Source organism: Anser anser (genome assembly GCF_964211835.1).
Source record: "Anser anser genome assembly, chromosome: Z".
NCBI lineage: Eukaryota > Metazoa > Chordata > Aves > Anseriformes > Anatidae > Anser > Anser anser.
In genome coordinates this window covers 22,730,946-22,744,340 of record NC_139723.1, presented here as the reverse complement: position 1 = coordinate 22,744,340, position 13,395 = coordinate 22,730,946, and the positions used below count along the sequence as shown (strand labels likewise).

Below are 13,395 nucleotides of genomic sequence, written 5' to 3'. Positions count from 1 at the left end.
CAGAGAATAAATTAAGAGACAATTAAATTAGATTTATTGGCATATATTTTGTTGTGGCTGTTCTCTGAACAACAGGCTATCATGAAACTTTACAATTATAAGCTTGGATCATACTGAATTTATAACTCAAGACAGCAAAAAACACCCTCCTTTTGTGAAGTCTCCATTACATGCAGCAATATTTAACAAAAATCTCCACTGAGTTCAAACCGTAAACCTAGATGTGTCAAAAAAGGTTAGTTGATTTTCCCACTGGGGCAAATTTGTATGTCAGACTGATAGTCTCACCAGGCAAATTGAAAGCACGTGCTGGCAAAACCCTTTCAAATGATATTTCTCTGCTGTTTACAAACGCATACGCACAGGTACTGAGCACAAAAGAAACTGTTTGCTTAGTTTTCTGTATAAATAACCAGCTTTGTCGTCATCTTTACTGCATGTCACACCTGCTCTGTAAATGAAAAAACTCCTGTGTTCTTGGGACTAACACCTCACCAGCAGCTGCAGCTGAAACAGCTGAGCAATGGCCCTGAGAGGTCTGGGCAGTCTGAAGGTTTATTTAGCGTTCACCAGCTGACTGTGAGCTGGAAGCTTGGAAATGAAGGTGCAGGCGTAGCAGGAAGCTGGGAGCATTAGTATACAGCTGCATGAATATTCAGGTGAAAGTGATAGCATTAAAATCAAACACACACACACACAACCATCTGCAAATGCTAGTGTGAACTACCACCTTTCATGTTCTGCTGAGAGGGGTTTTATAATGTTTGCTTTCCTTGGACTACGGACTACTTCCTTCACACCAGTAGTAGCATGCATTTTATACCCCTTAACCTAAGCCAGATCAGGCCAGTAATTTGGCAGAAAACTAATTCTACAACCCCTCAACCCTCCATCCCCTCCAAACTCATGCTACTATATTTCCTTTCTGTGAAAATGTACAGTAAAAGATCCGGGAATATGAAAAAGTGAAGAAAGAAAAGGAAGGACTCTTCCTCTTGACAGTAGCCTGAAGTTAAATGAATTCAAAAATACCAGAGAACCATGCCCATAACATATTCCATTCCTACACCCTGCCACCTCCAGGGACTCTCAGCTCTTTGGTCTAAGTTCATACCAGTGAAGCAGAGAAAATGATCTTTAAGTATTCTTACCACTATGCAAGGACTCTATTTGCTGCATATTGACAGAATGTACTGTGGAAAAGGCAGGCCATGTCTAGGATTCCCACCCGCAACCACCAAAATGTCTTGGCACTTTCTTCAAAAGTAATTTTCTGAGAAATAAATTCAAACAAAGTGTTTTGAAGTTTTTGGTTTGTTTGTTTCCCTCTCTTAGAATAAGAACTTGCATGAAGGTTGGGTTAAGATTGTTAAAATAACTGGATCACCAGCTTAAACTAGGAAAAACATTACTGATGTACTCCTGTTGCCTTCCACACATCTCCACTTTCACAGCATCTTGCCAGAACCTAGTACTACTACTATAAAAACCCAAAGTCAGAAGGATCCTGAGGCCCCACTTTCACAGTCTGTATTCATACTGAAAATCAAGATCAAGTGAGCTTTTGCCCTTCTGCTCCAACATGCTTCAGAACTGGTGGAATCTAGTTCTCATTTTTAACCTCCTCTAAGCTCTGAGGGAGCTTATGATAACAGACAACAGAATTATGTGTCTGACAACAGACACATATAATGTGGACCACCTCTCCTATGAGGTGGAGCACCTCTCACATGAAGAAAGGCTGAGGGAACTGGGGATGTTCAGCCTGGAGAAGGGAAGGCTCCGGGGAGACCTCATTGTGACCTTTCAGTACTTAAAGGGGTCTTATAAAAAGGATGAAGAAAGACTAGATAATGATAGGACAAGGGGGAATGATCTTAAACTAAAAAAGGATAGATTTAGACTAGACATTCAGAAAAAGTTCTTCACTGTAAGGATAGTGAGGCACTGGCACAGGCTGCGCAGAGAAGCTGTGGAAGCCCCATCCCTGGAGGTGTTCAAGGCCAGGCTGGATGGGGCCTTGGCTAACCTGATCTAGAGGCATCCCTGCCTATGGCAGAGGGGTTGTAGTTAGATGATCTTTAAGGTCCCTTCCAACCCAAGCCATTCTGTGATAAATGATAATTAAAAAAGAAGAAAGGAAGGACGGAAGGAAGCTTTTTTTTTTTTTTTTTAAATCAGATTCTCAGGAAACCTCTGCAACAAATTATTAGTTATCAGTATTAACACTGTCTGCTAAACATTTGGTGTATACTTCTGACTTTCTTGAAGCCACCTATTGCTGCACAACTAGTGTTTCATTTTTGCAGACCAGCAAAACCCCACCACTTGGCCCATTATCTCAAACCTGGGAGGAGAATCCCCCTTACTCTTTGCCCTATTTCTACCCTCTTTGGAAGCCACTTTTCCTTGCTCATCCCTGCTGTTGTTACTTTCCTCCCAAATAGGATTAAGGCAAACCACTCTTCTTCACGAGACTGACCCATGGAACTGAATCACCAGACTGAGTCACAGGACAAAAGCCAGCCCGCTTCAAACACACTTGTAGACTTGCATATCCGCCAAGGCCTTGTCTGTGCTCTGTCCCCCCATTTGGAAGTACAACAGTAATACATACTGCCCAAATGGGCAGCATGAACAGCATGAAATCCTTGAGACATCTTCCTCATCCTACCACTAGGAAAGTGAGGAGTGAGGGTACAAACCGAAAAGCTGAGAAAAGACAGCATCATGCAATGACTCAGTGAGCTGAGGTGACCACAGAACCAAAAGCTCTCAGTGCTGCTTCTTTCTTTGGAGTGCAGTTGCCTTCTCCCTCATTTGAGGCACTGCCACACCTTTGTCCAGACTCACCTCCCCTGGCACGCAGCCACACGGGCTAAAGGGCACTCGTCCACCTCTGACTGATTACTCTTTCACTCCTATAATTATTCTGTTCGCTTATGGCTAGTGATAAAGCCTGCCCAAAGGCTTAGCTAACCTGCTTTACGTAAGGTAAATGTCAAATATTACCTCTCTCCCCTCTGTTTTCCTACAGAAAGGCACATCCTTGCTGATGTAATGGAGTAAAAGGCTAATTCAGCTCTGCTGATGGACGATCAAGTTTCCATGAAGTTCCTTTGACAAGGTGACATGTGGCTTTGTTTTAAAGCACCATAAATGGAATGACAGCCTTGTTACTCAAACTGACATTAAAGGTAAGTAAGCAGAGAAGGGAAAGAGGTAAGAGTCCAGGATATTGCATAAGCTGCAGAACTGTGGAGAAGAGGAGGGGGCAGGGAAAAAGAAGGAGGAGGGGAAGAAAATAAAACAAAGATCCAAAACCCTTTTACAACAGTTTTCTTATGAAAACAAGTTTTACAATAAGCCCATGTTGACTAAGGAAGGAAAGGCAGAGGTTGCAACAAGCAGAACAGTCAAATCTCACAGATTTCTGACCAAACATACTCAGATGTAAATTTGAGCCAGGCAGGCACACATTACAGGTTACATAACACTGTCAGCTGCCTCAGCATTACGTTATTCATCCGTCATCACTCAACAAGGAACCATTTGAGAAAATTATTAACAATTCCTCACAAGAAGTAACTGAAATGCAAGAGGTTTCATCTGAACAACAGGAAGCTCTTCTTTACTGCACAGGTGACAGCACTGGTACAGGTTGCCTACAGATGTTGTGGTCTCCTTCCTTGAAGATATTTAAAAGCCACCTGGACATGGTCCAGGGCAACCTGCTTGAGCATGGAGCTTGGATGAGATGACCTCCAGAGGTCCATGCCGACCACTCTATGCTACTGTAATTCCTAAAAACGCTGGGGGTCAAATTTTCTTCTGCTTGTTTTGTTTTCCCACACTGAGAAGACCTTGAGTAAGACTGAGTAAGTGGAAGCACACAGGCAGGATACAATTCCTTTGTATTTGGTACTACATTCTGCATGAACTTTGTGTGGTGAGGTATGAGCCTACTCAGATCATAAGCATCATGTTTGACTAATAAGCATCATATTTGATGGATGGAATTGGGATGATCCAAATTATAGTACTGACGCATTTGTTTTTAAAAAAATTTATTTAAACAAAGTAAGGTACATTTCACAGAAATGGTCATAAAATGCATAGCATATATAAACAGTACTGTTACTTTACATATACTAGTTGTTATTATTTTAAGTATTGCTTTTCCAAAACCAACCAGCCTGCTTGATGAATCAGAAAGCTAAAAAAAACAGTTATCCCATCTTAGGGCACTGAAAAAAATAATGATATGACAAAGCAGATGTTCACTTCTTCATTCAGTCTACTGGAATTATTATTATTGCTGCTTTACTAATTTGTCAGTTTCTATTTTGTGGAAACATCACATCCCTGGAGTCACATACCGAGACAAGACTTCTATCAACTAGAACATGAATTGGACTTGCTCAGACAACCAAGATTCCATGCAACCACAAGGAAAGGTGACTGAAGTCTTCACGTTGATTAACTTAATGGACAGAGACTTTATGTGTGGACAAAAAAATCATCATTTTTTCCAAGTTATGCAGACTTGTCACACCCATACTGCTGTTCATAAGCAACTTGATTGTAAGTTGGCAAGTCCATACATATTTCAAGCTTTACTTTGATGTAAAATTAATGCCTGGTAGAAACAGACCTTACCCTCAGCATTGATGCAATGTGGAATTGAGCCTACTTAGAGCACCTTAGAGCCTGAGCACACATCAAACATTCAGAACTTCATAAAATCAAATCCAGAGTTGTCTGTTTTTTGATCTTTGGGATGCAAGGCCAGAAGGAAAAAAAGCACAGCACTGATTCATAACCACAGCTGCAAGTCAGATACCAACTCATTCACACAACACTTCAGAACATGAATTATAACTGAAATTCTTCCCATTCATACTTACATGACAATAGACAGAAAATAAATGCTGAGGTAAGAGGAGTTGCACCAGATTTGCACTGGTATAAGGAAGTCTAAAATCAAACAAGCTGTAAAAGTCATTAATTGCTTCACACAGAATAGAGAAGGAAAAAAACCTCTTATTTTCAAAACATACAGATACATGTATTTGCTCAAGAATAGAATGACTTTCTGTATTGTGACATAAGCTTTACAGTAGCTTAACCTTGGCTTGGACTGAAAATAAAGAAGTTTGAACTCTGGCCAGCGGAGCTCCTTTAGAACTGTTTGTCAAGCAAAACGAATGAAGGCTCAAGCAGTCCAAGAACATCGACATTTCATTCACCTTCTTCAAGTAGTTTTTGTAAGTTGTTCTGTATCTAAGAAAGAGAGAAAAATTAACTGGGCAACAAGAAGTGTTATACTGTATTTTTAAGAAAAATCAAGACATTCTTCAATATACTTTCTGTGTGCCTGTTAATTCTGTCACAGCTATTTATACCACAGGTATTCATGTTAAGTGTTTTCTGCACTAGTCAAAGGAACATCTAGATATGATCAGCCAGCAGCAAACCTAGCTGATCAACTGAAATCAGGCTGATAAAATCATCTCCTCCTCCCATGGATTCTCTTCTTCATTAGGTCTGAGAAAACAAGAGAACAAAACCAGAGCTAGAAAGAATGGAAAAGAAACGCAAATATTTTGAACTTGATCAAAATCTACTAAAAGCCTCAAACTTACAAGTCACAGCTTCTAGGTTTCAGTGGGTAATTGAAAGTTTTATAACAGCTTCAGCTACATAGACTGCTGACATGTGCACAGAAAAAGAAAGTCTTCCAAACAAAAACAGTTATGTCCTGTGTTCCAGACTTAAGTGTACTGATTGTGGGACACATTCTGTCAATTACACTGAAGGCAATTAAAGTCAGTCACATCCTCAAGATTATTTATGCAGACCAATTTTACACAGCCTGTTTATCTATCTTCCATCTCACTGTCCTTAAAAGCAGCAAAGGGGGAATACACTGAGACACACCCCATCCACATGCGTCCTATACATCTTAGTAGCTAGTAGTCACCAGCCACATTTAGTCACAGCTGCTTTCAGACTTCAATTTGAGGATCAGTTTGAGGAGACTGAGGAGACATCGTACTTCCTGTTCTAGATACCACTTCTTAATCCTACCTCGTGATCTTCTGGCCCAGAAGCACACCTTTTCCAAGAACAGTAAGAAGCAGGTAGCTTTATAAGAGTCTTACACATGAATTTCCATTCATCAAGCTACATTAGAATAAGGGAGTGAGTAACATCAAGACACATTTTCCCTCCCCTTTTATCCTAATAGACATGGTGCATTTTTTAATAACTTGTTAAAAACATTAAAGAAAAACAAAGCAAAATTCTGCTAGGCCATGGAAATTTTGTGACTCCAGGTATGAAGTGGAACTGGTAAAAATCATAAGGTCACATTGAAAAAGTCATTGCAACATAGTTTTGTATGGAACATTTGCTAACTGAAGAGTAATTCTTGTTTTTTAACCTAGTTTCTGCAATGTATCTTACAATGCTGCAGTCCCACAGGAAGGGAGGGGAAGAGATGACAATTTGCATGGAAATTTTTATGCTAGTTTTGATTCTGAAGCGAGCTGCAGTCAATTATTAGCACTTTTCACCAAGACATAATACAAACAAGCAAACAAACAAACCCCAGTTGAATAGTTACAGTAACTTTGCTAAGAGAACATACAGGTATTAGACTTCTACCAGTTTTGCAGTACATGAGTAGGGTCAAACACTGTTCTAACAACTCCTGATCTAGATTAGGGACGTGGCAATACGCAGCTGCAGGCAATACTCAACTTGTATGAGAAGAAAGTAATAGTGTCTTGAGTATTTTCCAATACAACGTAAGGCTTCAATTCTGCAGGCAGTAACTGAAAAAAGCACATGACTTAAGACTCTAATTCAGGACAGAGGGTCACTTCTCTGGGAATAGCTGAATGCTCTGACCATCCGGCTGCCTTTTACTGTGGCTCCTAGCTCAGACTATATAAGGGACTGTGAAAGTGCCTAGGCCTGCTACAAAAGAGTGGCTGGCTTCCCACTGAAATGAAATGAGGTCTCCCATGGACCATCTCACCAGCTGAAAGCCTGCCCCAGACAGCTGGAAGGCTGTAACCTCTTAAATGGCCTAATATGGCTAAAGATTGTAACTAGTAATCATCTGGTAAGCATTTTTCTCTTGTATTCATAAAGCTATCATCCAGAGCATACAAAGGGGTTATGCTGGCATTATTCTAGATTTCTACATACAAGGGGGTGGCTGTGTGTGGGGAAAGATCTGATATTGGCAGAGGCTCTATAAATCCTATGCCACACAGTTAACAGTGATATTATATAAACGTAGCTTTAGGCTATTTGGGAAACCTATTTTGGGGGTAAAAAGGCATTGAAAGACCTTGGCAAACACCCAGTTTTAGAAACAGAGGCAAAAGTATTCCATGTGACTTAAGCATGTAGGAATTCCAAAAACTGTTTTCACTAGTCCTTTTTTTCCATATTTGGTGAGTGATGCTGACTTCTTCCCAATATACATGTTTCATATGCTTATACTAGGCATAGGTGTCAACATTTTGGTGGTGGTGGTGTGTACTGCAGGGTGACCTCTGTGAAGAGAGGCTGGGGCTGTCCCATGTTAAATGCAGCCATTCCAGCTGGCTCCAATGGACCCACCTCAGGACACAGCTGAGCCCAGCAGAAAAGTTGTTTGCATCTCTGGGAAAGCACATTTAATACATGGCAAAGACACCAGACAGAGAGAGAAGGAGAGAAAAAGAGTCCGAAACAACACAGAGAACATCAAGGCTGGAGGAGGGGGAGGAGGAGAAAGGAGAAGAGGAAGGGTGGAAGTGCCCCAGTGGCAGAGCAGATATCCACACTGCAGCTCTGCTGTGGGCTTTCCATGAGCAAGTAGATATTTCCTGAAGGTACAGCTGCCCTTGGACGAGCCTACTCTGGAGCAGGGGAAAAATGAAAGGAAGGAGTGGCAGAGACAAAACTGTCTATGCACCACCGTAACCCCCCCACTGATCCCCAAAAACAGCTCAGGGGCAGGGAGGGAGAAGAGGAATCAGCAGTGAAGGAGTGAAGATAAGCCTGGGATAGAGGGGAGAAAAAGTGTTGTTCTAACATTTGTCTTGGTTTCTTGCTACCCAAATCTATTTTAAATGGCAATAAGTTACACTGATTTTCCCCAAGTTTCTGTTTTGCCTGCAGTAGTAACTGTTTTGCAGTTTCCCTGTCTTTATTTTGATCCATAGACTTCCTCATCCTATTTTCTTCCCCTGTCCTGCTGAGGAGGGAGAGTGAGAGAGCAGCTGAAATGGTGGGTCTGACTGCTGCCCAAAGTTAACCCACCACAACACCTAAAGCAGAAATAAGGTCTCCCCACCCACTCTTGTTTTGCATAGGATTCCAATTTCAGCACGGGCATTTAGTCTTGCAATTAGAGAATGGTGAAGTGTAAAGGTCAGGTATAGGGAATTACACAGCTGGTGAAACAACATTTGTGTTACTGAAGAGAAACAGGCAGATTCTAACCATTCAGTATAAGGAGGATGACTATGAATGCCAGCATGTTTTTTGTTTATTTGTTTTTTAAATCAAAAATACAAAAACACAAACAAAAGCTACAGACAAGGAAATCCTGTTAAGGAAATTGCCTGCTAAGTTCAAAATCCCTAGCCCCAATGGACAAAGGAAAAAAAAATAAATCAAGATCCATATATGTAATAATCACCTCCTGAAGTGTCTGGTTTACTAGTGTTCTTTATCTTGAGCCTCAAGTGAAGGCAAAACACTTACATATACTAATGCATGTACTTGGGCTAACTTATGATAGACAAAACCTCAGTATTTTGTCTAGTAAGAATGCCAGTTCTGTGTACCAAATACAGGAGTGACTTGACACTTTCAAAATAACAGACTATAGAAATTCAGCAAGAACCTGATTAATGTATTGGCATTTACATCATATCATACGAATTTACCTTTTCCAATTTTATAAGATTGGCAGTTAATTCATCACAGAGGGCATCAGCATTAATTTGCAGATGAGATCCCAAACCTTGGCGCACTGGATGGCTGTCAAACAGAATGAAGAATTCAGTATGATGGAAGTGAAAAAGTAGAAAGCAGAACTGAAAGACACGTAGATAGAAATACTTTGAATGGTAACATTGTGAACAGTACTTGTTTACTGAAGCAAAGGCCTAAGTCACTTTTGTACTCTTGACTGCATTCTTTGTATTGTCTCATTCCTCAGAAGCTTGGATGAAAACTTTACAGCTATTTCCACTAGAAGTTAAAGAGTTGCATAAGTTCCGTGTCTTGTGACTTACAGGAAACCAAAAAGCCCAGCCTGTTGACACGGCTGAAGTGCACATTAGGTCATCCCATATGTTGTACTGTTTAGTATCAGAATGACAGAAAACAGGACCTTCCTGTTTAAGAGTGCTTCTGAAGAGGGAAAAGTATCCTGCTAATCAAAACATGCCAGAAGTGGGAATATATATATATATATATATTTTAAACATTGCCTACTATATGGTAAATTTACCCTTCTCCTTGTATTGTTGGTGAAATATAGATGTAAGCCTTTTTAAGATAAAGAACTGTTTCCTTCATATTCTTTTTTTTCAAGAACCTAAATCTATCTTCTAACACAAGTATGCCCGTCATGCTGCTTTCCACAGAACACATATGAAAGCAGCTGGATCCTAAGCAGCAGTCATTGTTCAGTATGACCAAGATTGCATTGTCAGAGTGACGTATTTTTCATGGAGGGGTTGTCAAAGTAAGCTGAGTTAACAAGCAACTGCACTCAAGGATTTGCTACAAGTCTGAAACACTTTGCAGACAGTTCCATCCAGCCTGGTACAGCTGTCTTGAATTTTATTTTCTTCTGTTTTTCAGGTGGTGCTTCTCTAGCTGTCAGCATTTCTAACTGTGTGTCACTGCAGGCATTGCAGTGAGATTTACACATGATTTTAAGTCATGTTTTTCAGGGAAGCTCAGAAAAAAAAAATCCATTGTTAAGCAGGGGAGAAGAGTTAATGCAAAATGTAATACTAAATAAGTTCATAGCATTCTCAGCATACAGCTGAACTGCCTTCTGTCCTAAGAGAAGAATAGGAAACTGATATGACCTACAATGGCATACTGCCATGGTGCATGCCCCTGAACTGCCTCTCCATTTGCTGTCTGCAGATTTCCTGTCCATTCAACATGGATAAAAAAATAACATCAGGGGTAGATCACATCCATGATCTGGGTTCTTCCACAGCTATGGAATAAAATTACTGAAGAATTGCTAGGAGAATTCTAATAAAAGATCAGCAGTCCTGCACTGGTCCTTCCCTAGACTTATCATGCACTAACAGCATGTTTTCTATTTTTTTTTATAGCTTGAGTATTTCTTACATGCTACCAGGAAACATGATTTGATAACTATCTTTCTACTTTATATAGAGAGCAGTCCTTGAACCCTTTTCCTATGGCCTATCTTTTTGCCATTCCCCTTCAAATAAACAAAGAATGCTTCCTGGTTGCAGTTTTTACTATTACTACTATTATTTATTTTAGAAGGACAGGACATCAGTTTCTAAAGAAGATCTGGGCAGCCCAAAGCTTTGGAAAACATCCCACAAACAAATCAGATGTATTAGTCCAAAGACTATGAAATACCTTCTATCATCTTAGGCTAATAAAATGACATTAAGACCTAAGACTAAAGTCATAGCTTTTTAAGAGAATCATTATCTGGAAAAAATTTCTCTTTAGCAGTTTACACTGAAGTTACTCACAGCTATCTTTACATGCTGGAAGTAATATTACATCATGACATATTACACTTGCATTAAAACTCTCGAACAGAAACCTGTGAGATGAGGTTTGTGCAAATACAAGAACTACAGAACACAAAGAATCCCGAGGGCACTACAGTATTACAGGAGTTTCAGAAGAAAACAGATTGGAGCACTGGAAAAATAGATACTTTTTAAATTAAAGTAGCTACAGAGTATCTTACTCTTTAACATGTGAATCAAAGGATGTGATGGAAATAAGACGTTCCTCCAGGACATTGATTTTGTATCTCATGTAGAAGGTAGAAAATATTAAAACACAGACACTGTAAGAGAGCAAAATAAGGTACATCAGTTAAGTTTGTATGGACACGGAAACTTCAGAAGTACCTGAAAAATTTAACATTAAAAGGCCATTAAATCATTATTTGTACATGTTGAATAATAATGGGATCTTTTAAAAATCGTTTAAGTTTCTAAAACTCAGGAATACCCAACCAATGGCATTCAGACAGTTCTGAAAGTCTATTCCTTGAGTATGGCTTTGATAAATGCCCCATAAAATGAACTTGCAAGTTGTTAAACTCCAGCATCTCCTGAATCAAAACATCCTTTACTTTTATAAGTAAAAGGCCATTAAATAGGTCTGCCCTGGCATTTCTGTTTCTGAAAAGGATAAAGGCCAAAATTCACAACAATTTCCTCTTTCAAGCAAAGCTTAGAAGATACTAATCTATGTATATGTAAGAAAATCCAAGTATTTTGACAATCTTTATATTAATTGTTTACTTACAGAACTGCATAAAATACAAGTATGTGGTTCAGTGATAAGGGCTTTTGGGACTTCATTTTGTGGAAGAATCTGAAAGCTTCAGAATGACCTGCTAGGAAAAGAACAAAGTGTTATTTTGATCAAAACACAGCAGGGTACACAAATGGTGTTTTGAAGCATGCAACAGATAGTATAAATTATATGAACTTAACTAACTCCAACTGAAGATCTGCCCTTAATTCCTTACCATTTCGAAGACTGTTTCTGGCTTTTCCTTCGGGTACGTGTTTACTGTGTGCATCTGAACGGGCAGACTTTGCTTCGGTCTTTGAAACTTTCAAGTGAGTCTGTGTCTCGACGACATGATAATCTGTCAAAAGCAGGATTTTGAATAAGGCCAAAATATGAAGTCAAAGGAAACTATTAGTAGCTTAAGTTTGTCAAGAAACAGGAGGAGTTTAACAAGCATTTCTGGACATGGATAGAAAGCAGCAGTTGGTTTACTGTCCTTAAAATAGTTTGCATGATAATTCAACATAATGACAATGCAGAAAGAAGCACCTGGACAGGAAGAGGATTGTGTATGGTAAATTTACATTTCCAGATCCTTTGAGATATGGCAGCCCATGCAAGCTCCACAGATTATCAATGAATTTCCAGTCAGAAGATTAAACAGACCCAGAAGTAATCTCTCAAAAGGACTGAATATGCTATAGTGATGATTCCAGAGTACTTTAATAGCAATTTCAAATGGAGATAAAACATTGTTACTTTGAAAGGGAAGACTATAGCTCCTTCTCCTGCCCCCCCCCCAACCTTTTTTTTTTTTTTCCTAATTGCAGATGATATCTTGAGTGAGATAGGACAGAAAAATCCTGTCTCACACAGATTTGCTCATGTTTTACTTGTACATTCTGGACTGATCTAATGATACCAAGAAACAGAATCACAAGGGACATCTGCCCCTCAAATGATTTTCCTTTAATTCCTAGCAATTCTTTAACTGGGTATTGCTTTTTTTCTGCTGTGTAAAAGAAAATTGAAAGGTTTGAAGTAGTTATCAGCCTTAAGGAAGAAAGACAGCAAGTTAGATCATTATTCAGAAGCATTCACACTGCAAGTAATGACACTAAAATTTAGGTACTGCTCCACAAACACTAAACAATTAAAAACACACACACAGTAAATATGAAAGCAAATAACCTCCAATTGTACTACTGAACAAAATTGACATCGGAAGAAAGAAGAGTTAAATAAAACTAACCCAACTGAAAACTGCTATTAAAATATTTATAATGTTTCATTTGAAAGTAAAGGTAAAAATGTCTAATTATACAAATTCACTGAAGTCCAGATGGAACCAGGAATAAAAATGGAACAAAACCACATTAATATGCTAATATATAGTAATTGCATAGCAGACTAATACCCTAGATTTTGCTGTTAATAACATTCAGCATGTGCCACATTAAATGAATTCTGCAATATTTATGAACTTACGTGCAGTGTGTTTCTTTATGACTGCAAAGAATAAAACCAGGGTTTTAAAAAAAAAAAGGAAAACCATTTCAAAAATAATCTTTTTTTGATGACCAAAAGCCTGTGAATGACAGAGCACATAATCTTTATTCGTATAGATTAGAAGACGTTACTGTGTAACTTGAACAACTTCAAAATAGTTCACTAAAAAAAAAACAACAACAACAGAGAAGAATAAAGGACAAACACCTCCTAAGTTGTATGTCTGGTAGCATAACTGACAGGGAGTGTAGGGAGCAGACAGTGCATGCAACTGGAGGCAGTAGTGATAAATCAAACCTGATGCTTACAAAGTCATTTCTTAACTCTGGATGA

General features: G+C 39.1%; 1 protein-coding gene across 2 annotated transcripts in view; it reads right to left on the bottom strand.

Annotated features, from left to right (window-relative positions):
* Window positions 1-4,050: 4,050 nt before the first annotated feature.
* GRAMD2B (GRAM domain containing 2B) overlaps window positions 4,051-13,395 on the bottom strand; it is a 32,637-nt gene continuing 23,292 nt past the window's right edge. The window contains exons 10-14 of one of the 2 annotated variants that reach the window (XM_083816887.1): window positions 11,789-11,911; window positions 11,563-11,650; window positions 10,994-11,095; window positions 8,955-9,048; window positions 4,051-5,283 (exon numbers count right to left, since the gene is read on the bottom strand). In XM_083816887.1, coding sequence (XP_083673013.1) covers window positions 5,242-5,283; window positions 8,955-9,048; window positions 10,994-11,095; window positions 11,563-11,650; window positions 11,789-11,911 — 449 coding nt within the window. In that variant the 3' untranslated portion in view covers window positions 4,051-5,241. Of the gene's footprint in view, window positions 5,284-8,954; window positions 9,049-10,993; window positions 11,096-11,562; window positions 11,654-11,788; window positions 11,912-13,395 lie in introns of both variants that reach the window. The other variant, XM_083816888.1, reaches the window with a different exon arrangement.